We start from the raw sequence: 24121 nt of genomic DNA on the forward strand, positions 1-24121 counted from the left end.
CACACACAAGGGCAGTTAATATTTTTGTCCAGTGTTTTTAGGGCATCCTCGTCAAAATTCAACCAGTATTGGTGACTTTGTGGAAGATGCAGTGCACGTTACAAGGTTTTAATGTCCAAGGAAATTAAAATGGATGTTAAATTGAATGAGGTTTGGAATAAGGTCATTTAAGCCACACCAAAAAACTGATGCTAGAAGATTACCACATTTTAAAAATGAAATTAATTTAGCCCACATAGTTAGCTAGTACGTAATACACAGAAGAATAGACTGCAAACTAAGACATTTCTGAGATTTATGAAGATGAAATATTTAACAGTTTCTTTTTGTTTTTGTTATTTGGCTGATGCATGGCTCTGTAAAATATTGAACGCTTTAAAGGGACAAATCTTAGTTTGTATTATTACATTCATCAAACTAAAGATGGAAAAAATACATAATTTAGACAGAAGATTCTTGTATTTAAGAGAAGATGGACCAAACAATGCTCTTGGGTAAATAATGCAATTACACTTAAATTGAACTAAACCCATGGCTTAGCTTCTATAATTTTATAACTTGAAATAAAATCCGTCCATCTGGAGCACTGGCAATATATTTACACTTATGAATGCCAAGAACATTGAGCAATAAATACTATTTGCAATAATGTATAAACAAAAATATCCAGAATGCCATACAGTGATCAAATGCCATGGACTGGCCCATTATTATTAAAAAAAAAAAAAAAAAAAAAAAAAAAAAAAAAAAAACAGCCACTGGAAATCCATCCCACAAGCTCAATCAATCCACTGTGAGCAACAAACAAATGCCCATTGAAAACCACAAACATCTAAAAAACAATACAATAAAACCAAAAACAAGAGAAAGTTAGCATGTAAGGAGAACTATTTGCACTTTGTCAGCTTTGGTTAAGTCCTATAAAGTGGTATCTAACTTGCTGGACAGTAAAACCACCAACAAGATTGAAGAGATAGTTCACCCATTTACTCACACTCATATTCTTGTATGAATTTCTTTCTTCTGTTGAACAAACATTATTTTGAAGCTGACTTCCATAGTATTGAAAAAAAAAAATAGTAAATGATGACGGTTTGGTTATCATCATGAAGGTGAGTAAATGATGACAAAATATTAATTTTTGGGGTGAACTAACCCATGCCTTAGGTCTTTTTTTGTCTCTGTTTTAAAGAGCGGTGTGGATTGTCTGTATAGATTAAGTGCCTTCTTACATCTGTGCATATTGTTTCACTGCACCACTGAAAGTGACTTATAAATGATATCCTTCTCAAGAACTGCACTGTGATGGGCAAAAGTGGAACTTTTTTTTTTTTTTTTGAAAAAGAATAGCATCTACACACACAGTCCTTTATTCTCCAGGATGGTTTCTAATGTGAAATGACATTGTTAAAATGAAGTTTCAGTCTGCTATCACTTTTGTTTCACAGAGCCAAAATGGCTTCCAGTGCACATCCACTTCATGATGGCTTTTTCCTCAGTGACTCATGTCAGAGCCAAGAGTACTACAGAAATGACCGTTACAGTCATTTTTCCTCTTAAACCACATTTTAGTGTCTCATTCAGCTGCTTAAGTTGTGTTGTAGCGAGCAGCAACCTTAGTGTAGTTGTAATAGCTAATTTTGGCGAGTTTCGCCAAATCTTGTGCGTTGTTGCTGGCTAGATTCTCCCTCTCATTGTAATCAAAGCTCTCTTCCTCGTAATCTTCCTGACCCTCCGCATCAGGTAGGGCATCTGGGAAGGAAATGGAGACACAAATATACAGTAAGCCTAGCTAATAGCACAATTAGCTTTAACACTTTATGGTATTTCAGTATACAAACAATGTGAATTCAGAGGGTTATACTTTATAATGACACTTTATCATTATGTCAAAATGAAATCATTGACAAAAACCTTTGAATCAATCAAATGTATATCACAAGTCTTGGTATTCTTTACACTTGTAGGACATACTTAGACAAGCAAACTCATATTAGCATCAGAAATTACTTCCGCCCTATAAGGCCACAGAGAGGCGGAGTCAAACAGTTCTAATAACCTCTACGCTATACCAGTCTTGTCATTTCTAATTTTCTGTAACATTGAGAACAGCAAGAGTCAAAAGTAATTATAATCGGAGGTCAGATTTGCATATTGCTACTGTACCTTGTCCTTCAGTTGAGGTGTCCAGGATTCCATGTTTCACCTTCATGTGTCGACTCAAGTTGCCCTTCAAATTGAACTTGCTGGTGCAGTAAGGACACTTGAAGGGTTTGCTACCGGCATGAAGGTGCATGTGACCCAGCAGGTTGTACATTCTGTTGAAGGACTTCCCGCACACTCAGAAACCAATTCGGGAAGTATTAGAGGTCTATAATGCACAGTTATATCAGGCAGAAAAATACAGACTGTCTGGAGGACTCCAGCAGGGTTATGCTAGCATGGAATATTTCTTTGTACCCACCTTGCACTTAAAAGGTTTCACAGGCAAGTGGACAATCATGTGTGTTTTAAGCGTCTGCTTCTGAACAAAGGTCTTGAAGCAGACGTGGCACTGGAAAGGACGCACACTGGTGTGAATCAGCATATGTCTCTTCAGGTTGGCAGACAGAGTGAACTCGCGAGAACAAACATCACATTTGTATTCCTTCATGCCCTGAGAGAGAAAGACAACAGCAATATATTTTAGAGATGATTCCATTGCGACCATCACTTTAAAAGTAACTTTTGTAATTAGCGGTAGACTTTTTTTATTCGTTTTTGAGAGCGGTTGGAAAAATGATTTATCACTGGCATCAACCGAATGAGGAAAAAGTGGTTAGTTGTCATAAGCGCAGCTGAATCCATCAGTAGGGTGCCTGTCTTGCTTGCTCACTTGAATCTATAATACAGAGCAACAAATTCACACACACACATACTTTATTCACTGTTGTTATCGCAATGCTGCAGGGTAAATAGATTTGTGTATGCAGTGCAGTGTGAGCTCTGATGCTCCACCAAGCTAAAACATTAACAAATGAAGAGGGTTAAACATTCTCTCGCTATAACAATTTGACTATTCAATGAACACTTCCAGTGTATCTAGAGAATACTGCCATCTTAACACACACGGAAACACTCTTTCCATTTAAGAATGTGCTAAGATAAACTACAATGAATCTACACTATATGGCCATTTCAGTGAGGACAATTTTAGAGAATTATGTGCTTCCAACTTTGAGGTAATAGTTTGGGGAAGGCCCTATTATTCTTGCACAGGTCAGTAAATACAGGGTACTGTGTTTGATGTGAAAGAACTTGACTGGCCTGCACAAAAAAAAAAGACCCAAACCCAAAAAAAAATAAAACAAATTCCTACATATTAGAATGGCAACTTTGACCAGGCCACATCACCTCAAGATCAATGCCTGATCTGTTTGTGTCTGAATGGGATCAATTCGCTGTATGCATTCCTACATCTTGTAGAAAGCCTTTCCAGCAGAGTTAGGAATGACCAACTCCCTAATAACTAGCATTTATAAAGCACATACTGAAGCAATGTTCAGGTATCCACTAACTTTTGGCCATATAGTGTACGGGAAACATCCAGTGTTCTCATGTAGGACTGACCTCAGTATAGGATCTTTATCTCTAATAGCAATAAATCTAACAACAGTGTTCAAACTACACAACTGTTAATGTTAACGCTGAAGAAATGACTAACTGCCAATGTGTTTTTTTGTTTATAACCCTGCTGACCTGTGACGCATTCTGTTTACTGACACTGCAGTCATGACGAGATGAATCATACTCATGGAGAGTGAGAAATGAAAGGAGGAAGTATCAGCTTGTGAGACACACTTCACTGAACAAAGCACTCACAAAAGAAATAGCTCCATACTAGTGCAAGGGACATGGAAATGGGATGAGTTAATGGCAGGGTAGGAGGCAGATTGGATGGCTGGAAGGGACTGACAGAGACGGCTCCATTTACGCAGAAACTTGTTGTGGCAATACCCGAGACACAACTGAAGATGATACATTAACCTACAGTTTTATGGGAACATATAGTGGTGGGAAATGTAGGTGGGGTCTGGATCTGAAAGTCACTGGTGAGTCATTTCTAATAGGATGTTTGCGGGAAGGTTACGAAAGCGAATGAGGTTTAAGTACCTTGTGTTCGAGGGCCTGCTGTGTCAGTACCTTGTGTGTAAGCATATGCTGTTTCAGGTGGTGGATCTGCACGAACTCCATGCCGCACTCCGAGCAGACATAGGGACGCACATTCTGGTGCTTCATCAGATGGTTCTGGAGCTGGCTACGGTAGGCGAAGGACTTATGACATTCGGTGCACTGAAAAGTCGTCGGGCCCTGGTGGCTGACCTGGTGGCGCTTGAGGTGGGCGTGAGTGGGGAACTCCATGCCGCACTGCGTGCAGACATGACAGTGGCCGCTCTCGTGCTTTGTCTCATGAGTACGTAGCTCGCTGGGGTAAGCAAATCCTCGGCCACAGAAGCGGCAGCTGTAAGGCTTGACGTCGCTATGCTGCAACATGTGCCGTTTAAGGTGACTTGTCTGGGTAAAGGCCTTCTTGCAGACAGTACACTTGTGTGGCCGTGTCCCCTGGTGCGTTAGCAGATGTGTCTGAAGGTGGCTGGGCTGCTTGAAGAGTTTTCCACAATGCAGACACTCATGTGGTTTGATGCCATTGTGACCAAGGATGTGCGTAACCAAGTTGTACTTCGAAGTGTAGGACTTCTCACACATGCGGCACTTCCAGCGTTTCAGGCCTTCACCCACATCCACACAGTATGATTCGTCGATTTGCACATTAATATCTAGCCGGTCGATCTGCATCCGTCTACCCAAGGAGTTCTCACCCTCCGTCCACATCATGGTCTGGCCAGCCTCCTCATAGTCTCCCGGTAGGCCCATCTCAGCAGCCTCATACGCTGTTACACTGGACTCATAGTAGCGCCTCATTGCTGGGCTCACATCCTCCTCTGTGGTTTTCAGGTTCAGTGCTCTCTCCTCCACTTCTCCCTCCTCTTCTTCCTGTTCCTCCTCCTTTCCCCGTCCTTCCTCAGAGGACTCCACCAAAGCTTTTCCATGCCCCACAGGGCTTTGGTGGGCTTGCGTCTGAGTGTCAGAGTCAACCTGTTGGCTGGCTGGCTCCCTCGAGGGTTCAGGGTAGCCTTTATTACACTGCTCTTCTTTCATTGGCACTCTTTGAGGTGTTAGGTCCAACACTTCTGGCTCATTGTCAGTTTGCTGGGGATTCGAGAGATAACATGGGCTAGAGAACTCAGGCCTCTCTCCTTTAACCTGACTCGGTGTGCCCAGAGACCTCTCTGTGGACTCCTCTGGTTCTCCTTCACTCAAGGACCTCTTGATCCTCCCACGGGGCCCTGGACGCCTGCGTTCTGCCCCGTAGAGCCCTTCTTGCCTCCTGTTCTCTCTGTGAGGCTCAGATAGATAGTCTCCATTGGCTCCAATTAGCTGATCTGCATATTCATACTCCATGGAGTCTGCAGGAGGAGCAGGGCCTTCACGTCCCTCTCCCGTGTAGAAACCGTTTGGGGCAATTGTGGCTCCGAAGATTTCATTCTGTGATATGAGTCCCAGCACAGCAGCCTGGGCCAGGGACAGGACCACCACCGGGTCAGTCTGAGTGCCGACATCCACTGCATGCTCCATCACTTTAGAATAGCAGCGAACCAGAGGAACTTCCTGCTCTTCCTGTCAATGGAGAAAACAACAGGTCTTAGAAATACTTCATAAAATCAGAATCAATGTAGAGTAAATCTGCCTTTGCAAGTATCAATACAATACAGTCTTAGCAACAAAGTCTGGCTTAGGCTGTCATGGCAACAGTGTCTTTACAATAGAAATGAAGTCAGTGCAATAGCATTACATGAGTGTCAGAACAACCAAGCTGACTGATGCGGGGCAACAAATAAGAGCTGTTTGTGGATTTGCTTTAGAAATTAAAAAACTTACGGGCAATTACTGGCAACATGGCAGCAATATTTTTTTTTATCATTCATTTACATGATCTTTTTTGTCAAACAGTGAAGATTCTCATTAAAAATATAAATATATAATTTTTCATATTTTCACAGCAGTAAGCAAGAGACACAGTCTGACAACGCATTGCCTCTGTGTCCACCAGAGATTGCTTTAGATAGAAGAGATAAGACAGATCTGTTCGAGCGCCATGCTTCCTTCCTTCACAGTCTTTAAACGAACACGAAGCACAAAGAGTGTCTGGGTCCGAGCGGGAAGTCTGCATCCGTGGACTATCCACAGAATTTCCTGTGAGGTCAAGCACTGCCTCTGCTGACTATGAAAAGGATGGACAGTGAAGTTTTAGCAGTACCAGCAAGTCTAGTCGATATGCAGACTTCACAGATTGCCTAAAGCCAATCTGATCCAGTTACATGCAGCACCTATAAGAAAAATTGTTCGAGGCTGATGATTATGTTACTTATGTATGGATTAATTAAGGGGAACTTCACTCTCAGAAAAAAAGGTACAAAAGCTGTCACTGGGGCGGTACCTTTTCAAAAGATGCACTTTTGTACCCTTTTAGGTACTAATATGTACACTTTAGGTACTAATATGTACCTTTAAGGTACCAATATTTACAGTTTATTCACAAAGTTTACCCTTTTGAAAACTCACCAACACATTTACAACTTTTGTACCTTTAATTCTGAAAGTGTTGGTTGAACTCTTAGCACAGGTCACTTTACCACCCCTGTTTTTAGAGTACCAGAACACCCAAATCACTGTCATATGCACACAAGTAAATGTATGTGTTCTCAGAAAGTCGTTAACACACATTATCACCTCTAACGAGCTGGTACCTTGATTTGTTCTTGAAAAAAAAAAGCTACACAATACGGATTTAAGCTTAAGCAAAAACAAGCATACACAAGGGAAAGAGGGAGAGAGAGACTGACAGCTGTTAAACAGAGGAAGAGAGACAGACAAGCAGAGACAGGGGAAAGAAAAGGAGAAGTGGGTGGGGGGCAGAGAGAGAAGGAACGAGAAATGAGAAGGGGAACCTGGATGCCCTGATAACCATGTCATTTATAATTACTGCTTTTAAAGCAGTCAGACAGAGGGAGGGAGAAACAGACAGAAAAAAGAGCAAGTGAGTGAGTGCAGAAACAGGGTGATTGAGGAAGCAAGTGAAAGAAGGAAGAGAGAGGAAGGGGAGGGAAGGGAAGGGGGGAACTGGGGGATGAGAGATAGACAGAGACTGGGTGAGGGAGGGGAGTGAGAAAAGAAAGATAAAGAGAGATAAAGAAAGAGTGAGAGGAAAAGAAGAGGGGGGGGGGAGGGAGGGGCAGCAGGGGATGAGAGACCGAAAGAAACTGAGTGAGTGAGAGAGAGTACAAAACAGAGATAAAGAGAGAGGGAGGCGTTGTGGGGAGTGAAAGACTGAAACTAAGAAGGAGACGGAAAGAGAGAAAAGATGAGGGTGAGAAATGAGAAAGAAGGAGGGAGGGAATAGGAAAGAGAAGGAGTGCTATGACAGAAAGACAAATGAAAGAGACAGTCGGGCAAGATAGCAGCCGTGACTCTATGAGAAGAGCTGAAGTCAATATAAAAATAGATTAAAAAAAAACAAAAAAACACAAAGGCTAGCTAGTGTAAAGACAGAATGAACCTGTGTTTGTGTGTGTGTGTGTGTGAGAGAGAGAGAGAGTGAGTGAGTAAATGTGAGAGACAGAAAACAGGAGAAACATACTGCATTGGAGGCAGAGAACATGAGGCTAGACTGAAAAAGAGAGAAAGGTTAAAGTATAAATTACACTCTTGAGGTATTCTGTGTGAGAGAAAAAAGTTATTTCATTCCCCCAGTTTAAAGTTGCAAACTTAACACAGCAATTAACCAACAGTTCCATTCAATATATCAACACAAGCCGCTTCATGCAGCATGTATGTTTGGGTTGAACACTCACCACATTACTCCTGGTGTGATGTTTCAGATGTTTCAGGGACCTCATCCTTCAAGAGAAGTGAGAGGAGCAAAAAACACCAGCTCCTATTTATAGCTGGGAGAAGCAAAGGGGGTGGAGCCAAGCTCATCCTCCTCCTACTGTTGCTGTTATCAGAACTGACTGTGCCTGCCTCTCTCACACACATACACACACAAACCTGTTTCTTCCATTCTTTCTTTCTTTCTTCTTTCTTTACGTCTCTCTGCCCTCCCTTCCTCACACTCCCACATCTCTTTCTCCTTTCTTTCTTTCTCTTTCGCTCTCTCTTGTGCATTCACTATCTCTCTTTCTCACGCACATACGGCTTGGCCCCTCAACAAACATATTTCACTTGTACTAACAAAATCTCACTTCTCAACACACGTACGTCCTCTCTTCGCTTTAGAGATGATGGCAAACATGTTTCAAGCCACACACAGACACACACACAGAGTGATCTCTAATCACCGGCTCACTGGAGGTGTGTCTGTCGGTGTCAGACAGACAGTGAGTGAGATATGCTGAAATGTTTCCCGGGAGGAGTTCTACAGGTCTATTTATTTGCGCATCTCAAATAATTAAGCCACAAGACGCCCGTGCGATGTCTGAGAGCCAGTGTGCAAAAAAAAAAGAGTGACAAAAGAAAGAAAAGGAGAAAGAAAAGCAGTTTGGAAAGAGAGGGAGGGAGGGAGTGAGACAGACATGGGGGAGAGAGAGAATAAGAGGAAGAGGGAGGGGGACTGAGACAGAGAGGTATAGAGAGTAAAAGGAAGGGAAGGGGGGTGAATGGAAGAGAAATAGAAAAAGAGAGAGAGTGACAGAGAGAAAAGAGGTGGGGGAGGGCGAGAGAAGAAGAGAATGCAGCAAAAAAGGAGGAAGAGAGGAACTGGGGGAGGGAGAGTAAAGCATAAGAAAAGATGAGGTCAAAGAAAAGAGAGAAAGACAGAAAGAGAGAAGAGGGAGGGAGCGCGCTCGAGAGGGGGGGGGGTGGGGACTGAAAGAGAGATGGAAAGAGAGAACGCAGTGAAAGAAAGAGTTTTAGCAGCCTGAGAGAGAGATAGTGAGAAAAAAAAGAAGAAAAAGGGGGATGGTGGAGTGTGAAAATAAAAAAGAGGAGTCCATCAGCAAGAGAAAAAGAGGGGGAGTGGTGGTGGTGGGTGGGGGGCAGGGGAAAAGAGAGGAGAAGGGAAAAACAGCAAGGAAAGATATTAACTATTAAAGTTCCGGTTTCCCCTGTCAGGAGCGCGTGATAGGCTATACCTGCACCTTCCATTGCCGGGTGTGTGCTGAGGTGTTCCCGCTCATCCTCATTACGGAAAAGGTATGGGATTAGTCTAACACTTCCCGTGAGCTTATTAACGCCGGGATATAGGGTGGCCGTCCCAAAAAAGAGCCTCTATTATGGAATGGAACACACCTGAGTGAAGGACTGAAGGACTGTGCTGTATACCATCAGTGTGTGAGAAGAGTGGAGGACATTTTTCATCAGTGAGCAGGAAAGGGCAATCCATGAAAGAGAGAGATAATCAAGCATTGTAGGAGAGTCAGTATATGTGCGTCTGAGTGAGAGAAAGATGTGTGTGTGTGCGTGTGAGAGATCGTGAGAAGAAAGGAGGGAGGGAAAAGAGAAAGGACAGGGAGAGAGAGAGATAGGGAGCGAAGGGAAACAGACAGAGATAAAGAGAGATTGAGGGAGGGTGTGAGTGAGGGGGAGAGATAGCAGGAAGTTGAGAGAAAATAGAAAGAGTGCAAGGGAAGAAACAAAGAGATAAGATGCAAAAGACAAAGAATCCACATGGAAGAAGAAACGGCCAGGGACGTGTACATAAAACAACACAGAGCTGCCCGCCTGTTGGGAAAACGAAGAGGGGGAGACAACAAAAGTTGGGAAAGAAAGAATATGCTGGCTGGAATACCCATCCAGGCCCATGGGTTTTTCCCCCTCCTTTTTTTTTTTTTTTTTTTTTTTTTTAAAAAGGAGAAATGGCTAACCTAACCTCATTTGCCCGAAGTATCAGACTTGTGTGAACCAGTCCTAACACACACACACTCACTCACTCACACACACACGCAGGGAAGAATACTTGATGAATAATAAACGCCTACTGATTCTTCTGCATGTGTGTGTCTGTGTGTGTTTCTCCACAGGTTTGTGTTTTAGAGGGGTGTGTGGTTTAGGAATCCATCTACAAGTTTAACCGACAAGTGTGCATGTGCGCACATCAAATGACACTTTTACTTACGGTTTGTGTATTTCTCCTCCACCTGAAGAGAAGCAATAGGGAACTTTTGTCTGCATTGTATTCTGCGGCGATGTGAGCGTATGATACTGAGGGAAGTGGGCTTGAACCGGTCTGTTAGTGGCTGAGATATGACTGGGATTTTCAACTGTAAATGCAAGAAATTAAAAATAGAGAGTAGGGTAAACCGTGCCATTTTTTTTATTTTTATATTAAAAGACAAGGAAAAATTATTATTAATTCAGTATATATATTAGGAATTATATATATATTTATACATATGTGTGTGTGTGTGTGTATAATAAAATATCCAAATGCACAATACAATTATGAAGTCTTATTTTTCTGCACATTATTCATTTTTTTTAAAGGTTTAACAGAATATTTGAATGTATAACAGTATTTGAAAGAGTTTATAATATTTTTTCTGTATTTGGACACAAACCTCATTTACAATAATATATATAAAAAAACAAACAAACTGAAATTCATGTGGGTAGGTGACATTAAATACTTGTAAGGGGTATGTCCTATATTGTGTTAAGCTAATTTCCATTTTAAAAGTGGATTTGGCAAATTATTATGGTTTTCATGACATACTTTTATACTTAAGATTTTTAGATCCTATAGTCAATATAGTTTTTACTAGTAATACTAGCCATATGCACTACAGTTCGAAAGCTTATTTATTTATTTATTTTATTTGGGAAAGAAATTAATAACTTTATTTAGCAAACATGCATCAAATTGGCCAGAAGTGACAGTAAAAGACTTTTATTTAAAATAAATGCTGTTCATTTGAACATTCTAGTCATCATTTTATCAAAGATTATACATAATAGTTTCCACAAAAGAGTATAGCACCAGTTTTTAGCTGAAATGTTTCTTGAGCACCAAATCAACATATTAAAAAAGATTTCTGGGGGATCATGCAACACTGAAGTAATGGCTACTGAAAATTCAGCTTTGTCACCACAAAAAATAAATGATGTTTTTTTTTATCAAATAAATGCAGCCTTTGTGAGCATAAGATTTATAAATAAATTTTTTTATTTGAACGATAAAATTTTTTAACATGGATAAGTTTGTTACAGCGATTACTTTGTGAGCTATAAGATTTAAAAAAAAACATATTGAACGATATATGTAAATTTTTAGACATGGATATATATTTATATACTAAATATTAAGTTTGTTACTAAACGATTACTTTCTAAATGTTTGCTTTTTCTATATAGACAAAAAACATAAATATACAATAACACAACAAAAAAATATATATATATATATAATGACATGACAAAAAACTGCAGTTTGCTAGATTTCATGCTGTCATTATAATCTAAACATATCTCCATGATAAATGATTTGTTCAAAAGCCTTTAATAGAACCAAACAAACATGAATTAGCACAAAGCCTGTTATTCAGGCTCCAAGATCATGACTCTGTGCTACTGTGAGTGAGATTGGGTTTAGCGGAGCTCTTGAGAGGCGTCAAAGTGAGTACAGCCAGCCTTCAGCTCTAACTCCCTCCAGCACTGCCACTTATTAACCACTGAAACTCAATGGACATAACCTTTGACCCCAAGCCAGACATTACTGCCAGCAGTTAGTTCCTTTCTAAATTCACTTCTAAATCATTTGTCTACTTGTGTGAACATATTATGAAGACAGACTGTGGGAGCTAGTTTACCCAAACACTGAGTTACAGCACTTCATATGTCAATAACATCCTGAATGTCTTAATCTTAGCCACGCAAAGTTGAACCTCGGCCCTGATGACTCTATGCTCTTGATTTCAATGTTTGTGTATTTTGGTTGCAGCCCTTCTGAGAAAATCACACTCAGATACGCAAAGGCACACACAAACACAGAAGATGCAAAGAAGAGAGGCTCTCCAAATCCTGAATAAAAGATTACCCCCCTCATTCAGCATGGGGGTTACAGATAAAATGTTGGACAGAATATTGGGCAAGAAATGTTTCTGCCGAGAGAACCGAAAGGAAATAGAGTGAATAGAAAAGAGAAAGACAGTTAAGGGAGGAGAGCATTCAGCACAGGATATAAAAGGAACAGAGAGAGAGAGAGAAAAGAAACAGGAGAGTGGGGGAGAGAGAGAGCGAGAAAAGGAGAAAGAGGAGAGAGAGAGAAGGGGGAGGGAGGATGAGCGAGAGAGGAAGAAACAGAAAGAGGAAAGGGAGAGAGACAGTGAGAGAAAGACAGGAGAGAAGGGGGAAGGGAGGGAGATAGAAAGAAAAAGAGACACACAAGAGACTCAAAATCCACATAACAAAAAAAGCAATGTCTGGCTTCGGCTCCATGAAGATAGACAAATATGAATGTAAATAGAAGGCTATATTGTATGCGTCTGAATGAGGTGGGAGTCCACACCCTGCAAAACTCAGCTGTGAAGGCATAAGTTCATTGTGTCGGGCCTAGAAGCATTCAGGAGTGCCACTCCTCTGCATGCGTGCGTCTTCCTGCAGTATTAGATTGGGAGGTCAAAGCCTCGGCTGACTCCCGCCGCTGCCTTCAAGAGAACAGTTGCCTCCTGCCTCCCATTCCGTTTCATCTCATAATCCTGCTAATGGCAGTTAAATGGGCCGACGGCACGAGTCTGGCTGCCTAGTTTCACATCCAATTCTAGCGTCCATCTACGCAGCGGCCCGCGCTCAAATAAAGAGGCCTGTAAATACTAGTGGGTCTGATGCCTGACAGCAGGCAAAGTCTCATTTGCAGGGCCTCATGAATAGCATGGAAGAAGCGGTCATCCTTCTGCAGGCTTGTGCTCTTTTGTATTTCTCCCTCACCTCACGGTAACAAATTTCAACCTGAATTACTTTTTCTTTCTCCCAAGTTTCATTCTTTTAAATCAAAACCCCTTTGTCTCTCTCTTCTTTTGTACCTTCTTGTTGTTTCCATGGTTACCCCTCTCTCTGCGCTGTACACTATCTATCTCTCCCTCCGTTTCCCTCTCTGTCTCTCTCACTCTGTTCTTATCTTTCTCATTTTGCTTTCATCTCTGCCTCCCTTCCTCCTGCTTTATCCCACACCCTCCTCACTCTGGCTTTTATCTCTTTTCACTTTCATCTGTCTTTCACCTTTCTCTCCCCTTCAAGCCTGCCATTCCATCATGCTGTTTTTTTTTCTTCAGTTTCTTACTTATGGAGAGTGAGAGAGAGCGAGGGAAAGTTTCATCTGTTGCCCTCTCAATTCTGCATTTTTAATCACTTTCCCTGTTTCGTTTCCACTGGCACAATCTCTCATTTACATGTGTGCTAGACAGAGTGGTCAGTTCTTCAGCGCTCATCCCTGGGCTGCTTCTTTGTTCTTCAAGCTTTCGGAAGAAGGTCTAGTGTGCGAACAATTACAGGATGAATCAAACCTGATTTTGTGTGTCCTCATCTTGCTGCGGCTTCTTCAGCATGGTGTAGATGTCTATGTGATGTGTTTATGATTAAAGTCAAAGTAAACTGTCGTTTGCAATCCATTTCACTTCCATAATGTGATGCATTACTAAGTGAAACTGGATGTTTAATGAGAAAATATATAGGATGGAACATTGAAAATCGATTGGAGTGTGAAAAGTGAACATTACAATGACACGTTGCCTAAGTGAATTTGGATATTGGTTAACATTAACCAATGACACGTTGCCTAAGTGATATTTTTTTTTAAATCCTAAGAATGATCTTCTACTCTATGCCATTGTCTCCTGTGCATACAGTCCTGTGTCCGATTCACAAACAAATTATGAACCAGTTCTTTTTAGTGAATCAAAAGCAGAGCAAACAGCGTAGTACAATTCAAACAAAAGCCTCTTTTTAAACTGGTTCTTTTTGCTGAGACATAAACGTGAAGCACAACCAGTCTAGTCCAATTCATGAACAAAAGATTTCTCTAAACCAGCTCTTATTACTTAATTACAAAAACATGCACTGTAGTCAGTGATTTACGAGCAAATGACTCTCATGATCTGGTCCTTTTAATGAATCATTGAGACAAAGACTTTGCACTTTACATGGGAGTTTATAACTGAAGTCTTCCTGAGTTTATAATTTTATAATAATTTTACGAAATGCGATAGTAACAGTTTCATACAAGATATAAAATTAGTTTTTTTGTTTACATCGGTATGTATATATATGCATTGGACCAAGGTTACCTCTCAAATTTACGGCATTAACTGACAGTGAATTTCTATAAACATTATGATTGAAATATGTCTGTGGTAGGACATCCTGTGGCCTGTTAGCTCAGGGTTGTGATGAAGATGTCCCTGCGAGACCTAGACACCTCCTATGAGGACATAACTGTACTCTACACAACTACAGCAGAGATGTATATCAACTTTGACAACACAGAAAACCAATAAGACATTATATACCCCTGTATTTTACATAGGATTATTCAAAATGAGACAAGTTTGCACGCATAGAAAGGCACCTGAGGGTGTTTCATTAGGGCTAAACCGGGTGCTTTATGTAAGTCAGTGCACAAAACACACTAAGAAAAAGTCCCCAGCACAGTCTGGTTGAGACTGACTGCAGTAGGAGGAAGTGTTGTGCTTGAGATCTGACTGAAACTAACCTCCCTCCCCTGCTCCTTCCCTTTCCCCTTTCCCTTTAAGTACCACAACTATTCAGAAAAGAGAATAAAGAAAACCTGAATAGAGGAAGAGAAGAAATAGAGGTCCCAAAGAGCTAAAGAAAAGCGAGAAAAAAAAAACAATGAAAAGAGAAACTGGAATGAAAAGCAGCCAGAAAGAAAGAAAGAGAAGAAAGAGGGACAGCGAGAGGGAGGGGGAGACAGAGAAAAAGAAGCAGAGCAAAGGCTAGCACTGTGCAAGAGAGAGAGAGAGCAAGAGAGAGAGAAGCGAGAGTGAGAAAAAAAATTTTTTTTTTCCTTTTTTCCTTTTTTTTTTTTTAAAGAGATGGATTTAATGGCATAAAATTAATAGCACAAGAAAACCTTAACCAGCCTAAATACTGATGAGGGCAGAAATGAACCTATTTATCTGGTGTAAATGCACTGAGCTATAAAGTCCATCTCCACAACACAGCTGTCTCAAGATTACATCATAATCCCGACAGATAAATCTGTGATAATAGCAAGGAGGAGGGTTTAATTTTAACAACAAAATCAAAAATGTATACCATTTTTAAGTCTTCCACATTAAGTCAGTCTAAATGATTAATTTAGGGTTGGATACGGAGAAAATGGCCTCCTTAAGAGCATTATGCATTTACTTTAAATGTTAACATAATTACAAATAGATAGTATGTGCAGGATGATGATGCGTGTTGATAGATAAATAGACAGACAGACAGACAGACAGACAGACAGATAGATAGATAGATAGATAGATAGATAGATAGATAGATAAAAAAGAGAAATAAAAGTGGAATTAAGTATTTTAATACAGAATACTAAACCAATAGCCTATAGGTTTTAATGAATAGAGAATGTCGAAAAATTAATAAGATAACAGCCATTCTTTAAACGTGCTGGGATAATATTTTGTTCCATCTGGTCAAGAGAAAAAATGAAGGTAGCAGGGTCATCTTGTCCCGGGGGGCATCCTACCCCATTGTATGAACAAAAAACACTGCAATATTTCAAAATATTTTCTTTTATATTCCACAGAACAAAGAAAGTCAGGTTTGGGGCGACATGAGGGTCAGTAAATGATGACAGAATTTTAATTTTTGGGTGAACTATGTCTTTAAGTGTGCCAATACTTCTAAAAAAAAAAACAAATGAAAATACAATAAAACATTAGTTTTTCCAATATGTACAGTTCCAAGCCTTTGTATAGTAAGGTAACATATTTGTCCAAGCTTGCTAGTAAAGCTTGTCAACCATATAGTTTATTTTCTCCTGCTGGCAGACATGATGTCAAGATAAACAATTTGATACTGGATTTTGAAGATGCAATCTGTAATTGAAAACAATGACCTTCCATCTGCACTCCCGCTATACTGCATGCGACTACCAATAACAATAGATGTTGGGAGATAGAGAATGAAGGAGCATTGTACAGTGTGCAGAGGACTACCTATTTAAGACAAGCACAGCAGTGTTGTTATCCCCATATGATCTCACATAACATAACCTAATAAATTATGGACAATACAAGATCTTGGTGTGTTATGTGTGCGCTGCGGTGCAGGTGATTCTGATATGTGGAGATGGACTCTAAGGAGCCACCCAGCAATGCCATATCAATCACCCATGATACCCTAGCAACTGCGCAGCAACATGTTAAAACCACTGAGAACACTAGCTATCGTATGACAATATCCTGGCTAAGGTGTTGTGATTGGTTGCCTTGTGGTCATGAGCTGTGCATATGCAAAAACAGCCCCCCAGAAAATCTCGAAGCCATATACTTGCACTTAATCTTTCAACATGGCAAAAAAAAAAAAAAAAAAAAAAAAAAAAAAAAAAAGAGTTGAACACTTTAGCATTGTAATGCAATGCTTAGCAACCACTCAAAACACCACAGCTCATATGTTTTATCAGATAATGCCTCGTTCTTTAGAGTTATCGTAAATATGAATTGACAATTTGGAAATTATACAACCATGCCCCCTTATAGCATAATTATGAATGGGAACATCAGACATGCTAGACATGCTTGTCAAAAGATTGTATTTGCCCTTTCTCAAGTCAAAATTACATGTACAGTATATTACGTTAGCATGCTTTATGGTTGGAGAGATCAAAACATGGAGAATGACAATGATTTTTTTTGTCTCCAATACATGGGTCAAAGACAAAAAAACAAAAAACAAACAAACAATAAAAAAAGAAAACAATTCCAGCTTTACTTATTTCTTTTACTATAGAATGTGTTCTGTTTAAACAAAAAACAATAAAAATTTAATACAGCTTTATGTGTTCCCGTAATGGGTTCTGCTTAATTTCATTTTTTTTCTGAGCAAAATATAATGACTATCATTCATTTTTATTATGATTTATCATGAAGTCTTACAGTAAATAGTTCATATACCAATAGTACATACCAAAAAATTTGTCAGGCATATTTAGAACAATAATCTTTAGATGACTTTAAAAGAAAACAAAAAACAAAATAACCGCAATTCCGCTAAAAAAAAACCAATCAACTGTAATTTTAAATCTTTACCAGTCTATGCCAACATCTATCAATAAAAAATATATAAATATAAAAAAAATATATCGATTTAGCTTTTTCAACTTAACAAAAATAAAACAATAAATCACTCAAACATAAAAATTTGTTTAATTTTTTACATAAATATATCTGTTAAGCTGAATGACAACGGAACATTATTTCACTCATATTTTGATATTTTATTTTTATATAAAATAACTATTGTAAACTGTTGATGCCCATACCAAAATGGGACATCTTGTCTCTGACCCACGTGCCCCTTTCTGTATGTACATTATGTACAGCTAACAACTAAGCTTTACTTTGAGAAAAAAGAAAAGAAAAAGAATTATCTACCATTCACAACTGAAATTTTCTCTTTTCCACCATATTGAAAGGTTATGGGTTAACCAAATGTGGTAACTCGAGTCACAGTCAGGATTTATTGCTGCCTTTAAGTGCATTTAGAAAGCGTGCACCTCCTAGGCATTTGTTATTAGTACTACAGACTTGTTTTCCTGATCTCTCTCTATATAGATCAGTGTTTCCACCACATTTCAAATCAACAAGCTCAGAACCAACATAAAGCAAAGACTACAGGCGTGCAGAAAGTCATCTGGAAAATAATGATAAAGTGGGACACTTACTAAAAACAAACAGCTCTGAGGCTGCAACTGAATATGCATACTTTCATATAGGCTGGTAGAAAAAAGTAAAGTAGCATGTCCAATTTCGTAGAATTCATAAAACTGTAGGCAGAAAGTTCCCAGATGACCTAATACTTTCGTAGAGATTCTTGTGCATCCAACGGACACCATCCTTTCAGTAAATGATAGATGAGCAGAGCTACTGATGCTGGTAGGCCCCATAACAATGACAACATAGTACACGCATGCATGCTATAGAGTACACACTCTTTTAACAGTTGTGAAGTAAGTTCTTAGTAAAAAAGGAACTATTTTGAAGACTGCCAGAGATTCAATGATCTCCAGCAATTTAAATTAACTCTGAAACAAAATAGGCAAGTAGGCAAACCAAAACAAATGCACAATGAAATGCACTTTTTCCTGTTAGGAAGGCATAGCTACATAGTCCTACACCTGTATTACTTGCAACATTATTAACACATGGCATCTAAATAATTTGTTTTCACACACACACACACACACACACACACACACACACACACACACACACACACACACACACACACACACACACACACACACACACACACACAAACAAAGCAAAGCATTAGCTTTACATTGGTAGACTAACACTATTAACTAAATACAACAATTAATTCAATTAAATAACTCAAAATTTATTTATTACCATCATTTCCGCCATCTTTGTTATCCACCTTTTTCCTCAACGTGGAAGTAAGCCTATGGTTGAGACTTCCGTTTCAGCCGCTATAGGTAAATAACGAGGAGAATAACAATGTGCAGTAAACGGTAAAACTGTTTACAGTACAAACCAGTGTGTTCTTAATTCAGATAACAGATTAAAATAATATGATAGGGCACATCAATTGTCAATATCAAGCAGCAAAACAAACAGTTTTTTATAGCTTAAAATAGCGGGACGCAAATGAGACTGGAAGCTAGACCCATTTAATTTACAAATGGCAGCGCCCATTTTTACATCAGGAAAAAGGTGGACAGACAAGCCCCTTCCAACGTCACAACTCAGGTATCACAGGTCTCCTACTAGTGAACAAGACACCGCTTGGTTATTTGTCTGCTCCTAGTTGTCTCCACTTGCGGGCCTCATTCAACTTGAAGGCAGAAAAAAAAGTGAGAGCCATTAGTGAGCATGGACCCAGAGGCAGTTTTCAGTGGCTGTCACTTAATTAACCTCAGTTCACCCTACCCCACTAAGGAAAAATGGGACATACATGTAAGAACATTCATATACAAGTTTACTGTTGATCGTTAAGTATATGTATTATGCATTGATTTGTGGTATGCACGAATAAGTTAAACTCTACGTGCGTGCTGTAAGTCGAATGAGTGGAAACAAACCAGCTAGTTGCACATGGCCCCTTCCAGTTTTGCTAAACGCCAATGCAGAGAGCTGGAGAACCCCGAATATTATCTTTTATGTATGTTTACAGGATTTATAATATAATTTAAAATACAACTAAGATCTACATTGATATCATTACTATACTATATTTGTTAATTGAGCCAGTGGCATTTGAAACTTATGTCTGTGTGAGGCACAGGTGAATGAAGGAAATACACTCATGGTGCATGTCTTTTTCAATATGTAAATGTGCAAATGATTTTAAATAAAAAATTTTAAAATTAAAACATTTCAAAACAATCAAAACAACTTTAGACTATGTTAACGTATAAAAACAAGTAAACATTACATTGCATCTTTACCCATCAAAATAATAGGCTATTATTTCTCAAAAATGTTTGTTTATAAATAAATAAATAAATAAATAAATATATATATATATATATATATATATATATATATATATATATATATATAATAATATATATATATATATAATATATATATGTGCATACATATTTTCTGATGAAAACACGGGCGGTAAAAAGTAACCCTAAATAACCCTAATAAATAGCTACGAATGTAAAGGTTTTATTTTAGGTAGTTAATGCAAACAATTGGCAATATGTATATATATATATGTATATATATATATATATATGTATATATATATATATATATTGTATTCGCTGATTATAGACACCAGACAGATAATTATGATTCATGCAACAGATGCTCTTAAACTCATTTGCACAAAACAGATATTAATAAAAACACAGGGAAATACAAACACGGATCTTTTAATAAATGCAAACAGACACAGTTATAAATAAGGTTACCAAATAAAGTTAATAAAACATGCATTGAGTCCATAATGCAGGTTGAAATCTCTCGATGGTCTCCTTTGACAATCGCAAACCTTATGATCTTATCAGATCTTAGTTGTTCCACGCACGAGGAGAATGTACAGATCATGCACCCAGCAGTCAGGACAAAATCTACTCTCTGAAAATGTAGGCTACAGTATTGCACATTTGAGTTGTCTGTGTTTGAATGAAGAGATCCCCGTGGATACTCACTAACCACGGACGCTGTACCGCATAATCATCAGAGAGAGAGAGAATTAAGCAATCTCTGCATTGTAGCTTGATGAATTACCACACAGATGTATGCAATTATGTAACGAGGATTTTTTTTCTCTTGTCTTTGATATACCACTATCCCCTATTTAATTTGAACACCATTAATTATATCTACCCAGCCAAGTTTCCCCTTACAGTAGGCTAAATGCGAGTCGAGAGCAAGCTTGCCCACACTCGTGTCGCAGAAACTCACTCAGCCCTTTGGCGTTTTATATATGATCCATTGCCCTCTATAGGACAGACTAGGTACCGCAAGATAAATGAATTTTACATTCATTTATAAGCTATATTTTAAAAGAGACACTTCCTGAAGACGCTTAATATTTATCTTAAGGTTACTTTGTGATAAAGTAACTCTAGAGTGTGTCTGAAGAGAACCTTTTAGGTGTATTGCAGTAGAAATGGCGTAATTGTTAATAACAACAAAGGTTAGGCTACATGCTTACAAGTCGTATTAAAACTAACTCTCCCCTGTTTAATCCATTACACAGCTCTGACTTCGTGGCTTCTTTAACAAATGTGACCAACTTTAGAGGTCAGCAAGCCAGGTAAGAAGTGCTCAATTTTTAGTGCTGCAATGACTCTTGTATCCACAAGATGGTGTCTTGCTCTTCTTCAGAGTAGAGTTCAAAGTAGCTTTGGTGGAATAAACAAGGAAATAGCTATATTAGTTTGTCTTTTTGTTCTATGAATCATTTAAATCTCTAAACCTCATTCTTTATTGCTGAGTATAATTATTTTGTTTTACCCTTTTCCCAGACCCAGAATTTAAATTTTAAATCAACAAAATCAATCATAAAATATTATTATTGTACACTATCTATCTATCTATCTATCTATCTATCTATCTATCTATCTATCTATCTATCTATCTATCTATCTATCTATCTATCTATCTATCTATCTATCTATCTATCAGGCTGTTGGTTAAATTTCGTTATTTAATATAAGATGATACATTTTCATAGAATAATATATTTTAAATATTAATAAAATATTATTTAAATAAGTATACTTAAACGCAGGATTTTCTTATGCACAGATGTCAAGTTAAAAAAAGAGGTTAGCATTGAATATGGGCAATTATTGAAGTTATCTTGAGTAATAGATAACTTATAATGTGTATAAAATGTTTAATAGTAGACAGGTCACTTATTTCAGTATTTTTCCTTGGTTATCAATTTGTCTCATAGCAAGACTATTTATACACGTTTGCCATTAGATGGCAGTACTTTCATTTGGCAACTGCATCAAAAAGTTATGCAAGAGTTCTTTCTTTCTTTCTTTCTTTCTTTCTTTCTTTCTTTCGTTCTTTCTTTCTACATAGTGTTAATTCTTTCTTTCTTTCTTTCTTTCTTTCTTTCTTTCTTGTGTCTTGATGAAAAGAAACATAGTGTTAATTATAAATATTAATCAGGCAGTTCCAGATCAAATGTATTGTCAGTCTCTTCACAGTTTCTCACTTTCAGAGAGTCGATGAGATAATGTCCTGAGAGATTCTCTGAGGTGATCAGACTAGTGCTGGCCTGATGCTTTTTGTCTTGCTGATGGCGGTTTAGATCATTTCCTCTCCCGAGTTTCCCATGAGCCCAGTGAGAAAGTCCAGGCCTCTGATACTCTCTGTTTAAAGGAAATGACAGCCTGAAGGTTCGGTAATGGCTAATCTATGTGTCCAGCACTGCAGATGGATCAGCTGTTTGCGTGCATTGAGTCAGTTCTGTCGTCATCTGCTGCAACTCCCTCCTTCTGTACCTCTTTAGGGATCATATAGTTGTTCCTCCAGCAGGAATTTCTGGAATTCTGCACTAATGCTGCTTATGTAACAGAGCCACTCCCCACAGAAACATACAAATAGGGTGCGAGCGGAGGTTCTGAGGGTGAGTAATAAAGTTGAACTGATGTTTTACATGTGTGGAATAGGAAATAAAAGAGCTTCCAGATGGAGCCCAACGTCATCAGCTGTCCAAATGTGTGTGTTGCAATCTAGTGCTTTTGATCAGATTTTTTTTTACTCATAATTTTATTGGTTTAATTAGTTTATATCAAATATTTTCACTTACGAAAGGAATAATTCAACATAATGAAAATTTACTGAAAATTCCAACCATCCAAGATGTAGATGAGTTTGTATCATCAGAACAGATTTAGAGAAATTTATGTGAATTTTGTCAGGAATAGATTGGATGACTTGTGGATTATTGTGATGTTTGGACTCTCATTCTGATGGCACCCATTCACTGCAGATAATCTGTTGGTGAGCAAATTATGTTAAAAATTCCTCAAAATTCTAAGCTATATTCAAAAATTACACTAAAACTGTATGCATTTATGTATAGCTATGCCTTTGTGCTCCCAGCTAACAGAACTAAACCAAAGGCACACATATCTGTGGCAAAATTCATCTTGCCCCACCTTGACCTAAATTACAAAGCAAATATTTATAACATAACCACAAAAAATAAGAATGTCTTTAGATCACTTTTGTTTCTTTTCTCATCATGATTTATTATGCAAAGAAGGCTTTATTGGTATGACAAATGCAGACAATGTTCATTGAGAGATTCTGAAACCTGTAGGAAGGAAACAGCTTCTGTACTTGTTCAATGCAGTCCAACAAAATCATGCAAAGCTTTGATTTCTCAGTGTGTCAGCCAAACATTGCAGCAATTCATGAGACCCACAGGGCTGTTCATGCTGATTCTCAGCCCTGTCTCACTCATTGTATATTTTGAGGAGAAGCTTTGTCCTAAACTAGAGTCTCTTATGTTTACACATTCTTTATTGAGCTGCTTGGATCGAATTCACTGTACTATCTATTTTTTAGATCTAGATAGAAGCATCTATCTATTTTTTTAAAGGTTAAACAAAATGTAATAATATTTTTACTTCTGGAAATTTGGGTAAACATTTAATTCTCCCTCTTAAATCTTAATCGAATGTTGTCTCCGAAAGGAGGCGTAGATTCAAATCCCACTTCTGACTAAATATATTCCGATTTTAATATAATAATATAATAAATATAATGATTTTACTTCTTTTTTATTATATTAATATAATAATTTCAAATAATACTGTATTATGTTTTTGAAAAAAGTCTCTATGCTCACCAGGGATGCATTTATTTGACCAAACATATAGTAAAAACAGTCATATTGTTAAATATTATTACAATTTAAAGTAAATGTTTTCTATTTTGATGTATTTTAAAACAGAATTGATTCCTGTGATGACAAAGCTGTATTTTCAGTAGCGATTACTTCAATCTTTAGTGTCAGATGATCCTTCAGAAATCATTCTATTCTATTCTATTCTATTCTATTCTATTCTATTCTATTCTATTCTATTCTAACTCATCCTTGCTAAATAAAAGTATTTAAAAAAATCTTACTGAAAATCTTGACGTAAGTAAATTACTTATGTAAGCAAATAACTTAATCACTTATTATTCGAATTAATATTAATTACAATACAATTTCACTTAGCATAATATATGACTCTGCATATCAATAATTTGATTATTATACTGGCATTGGGGTGTAAGCATCATACCAAGGTATGTAAATTAAACAATTACAAGCACTGTTATTATATAGGCCAGAA

The 24121-nt window shown here is 38.1% G+C and overlaps 1 protein-coding gene across 2 annotated transcripts; it reads right to left on the reverse strand.

The window, feature by feature from the left end:
* Positions 1-1316: 1316 nt before the first annotated feature.
* LOC109067625 (zinc finger protein 710-like) lies at positions 1317-8124 on the reverse strand. 2 transcript variants are annotated; one of them, XM_042775173.1, is made up of 5 exons: positions 7953-8124; positions 4153-5718; positions 2465-2656; positions 2167-2341; positions 1317-1752 (listed from the first exon to the last, which is right to left on the reverse strand). In XM_042775173.1, exons 1-5 carry the CDS (start codon positions 7995-7997, stop codon positions 1589-1591), a joined length of 2142 nt encoding a protein of 713 aa, XP_042631107.1. In that variant the 5' UTR covers positions 7998-8124; the 3' UTR covers positions 1317-1588. The 2 variants fall into 2 exon arrangements, with proteins under 2 accessions (XP_042631107.1, XP_042631108.1); XM_042775174.1 differs by having other exon boundaries at positions 4183-5718; positions 7953-8122.
* Positions 8125-24121: the final 15997 nt, after the last annotated feature.

The sequence above is a fragment of the Cyprinus carpio genome, chromosome A18 (genome assembly GCF_018340385.1).
Source record: "Cyprinus carpio isolate SPL01 chromosome A18, ASM1834038v1, whole genome shotgun sequence".
Taxonomy (NCBI): Eukaryota; Metazoa; Chordata; class Actinopteri; order Cypriniformes; family Cyprinidae; genus Cyprinus; species Cyprinus carpio.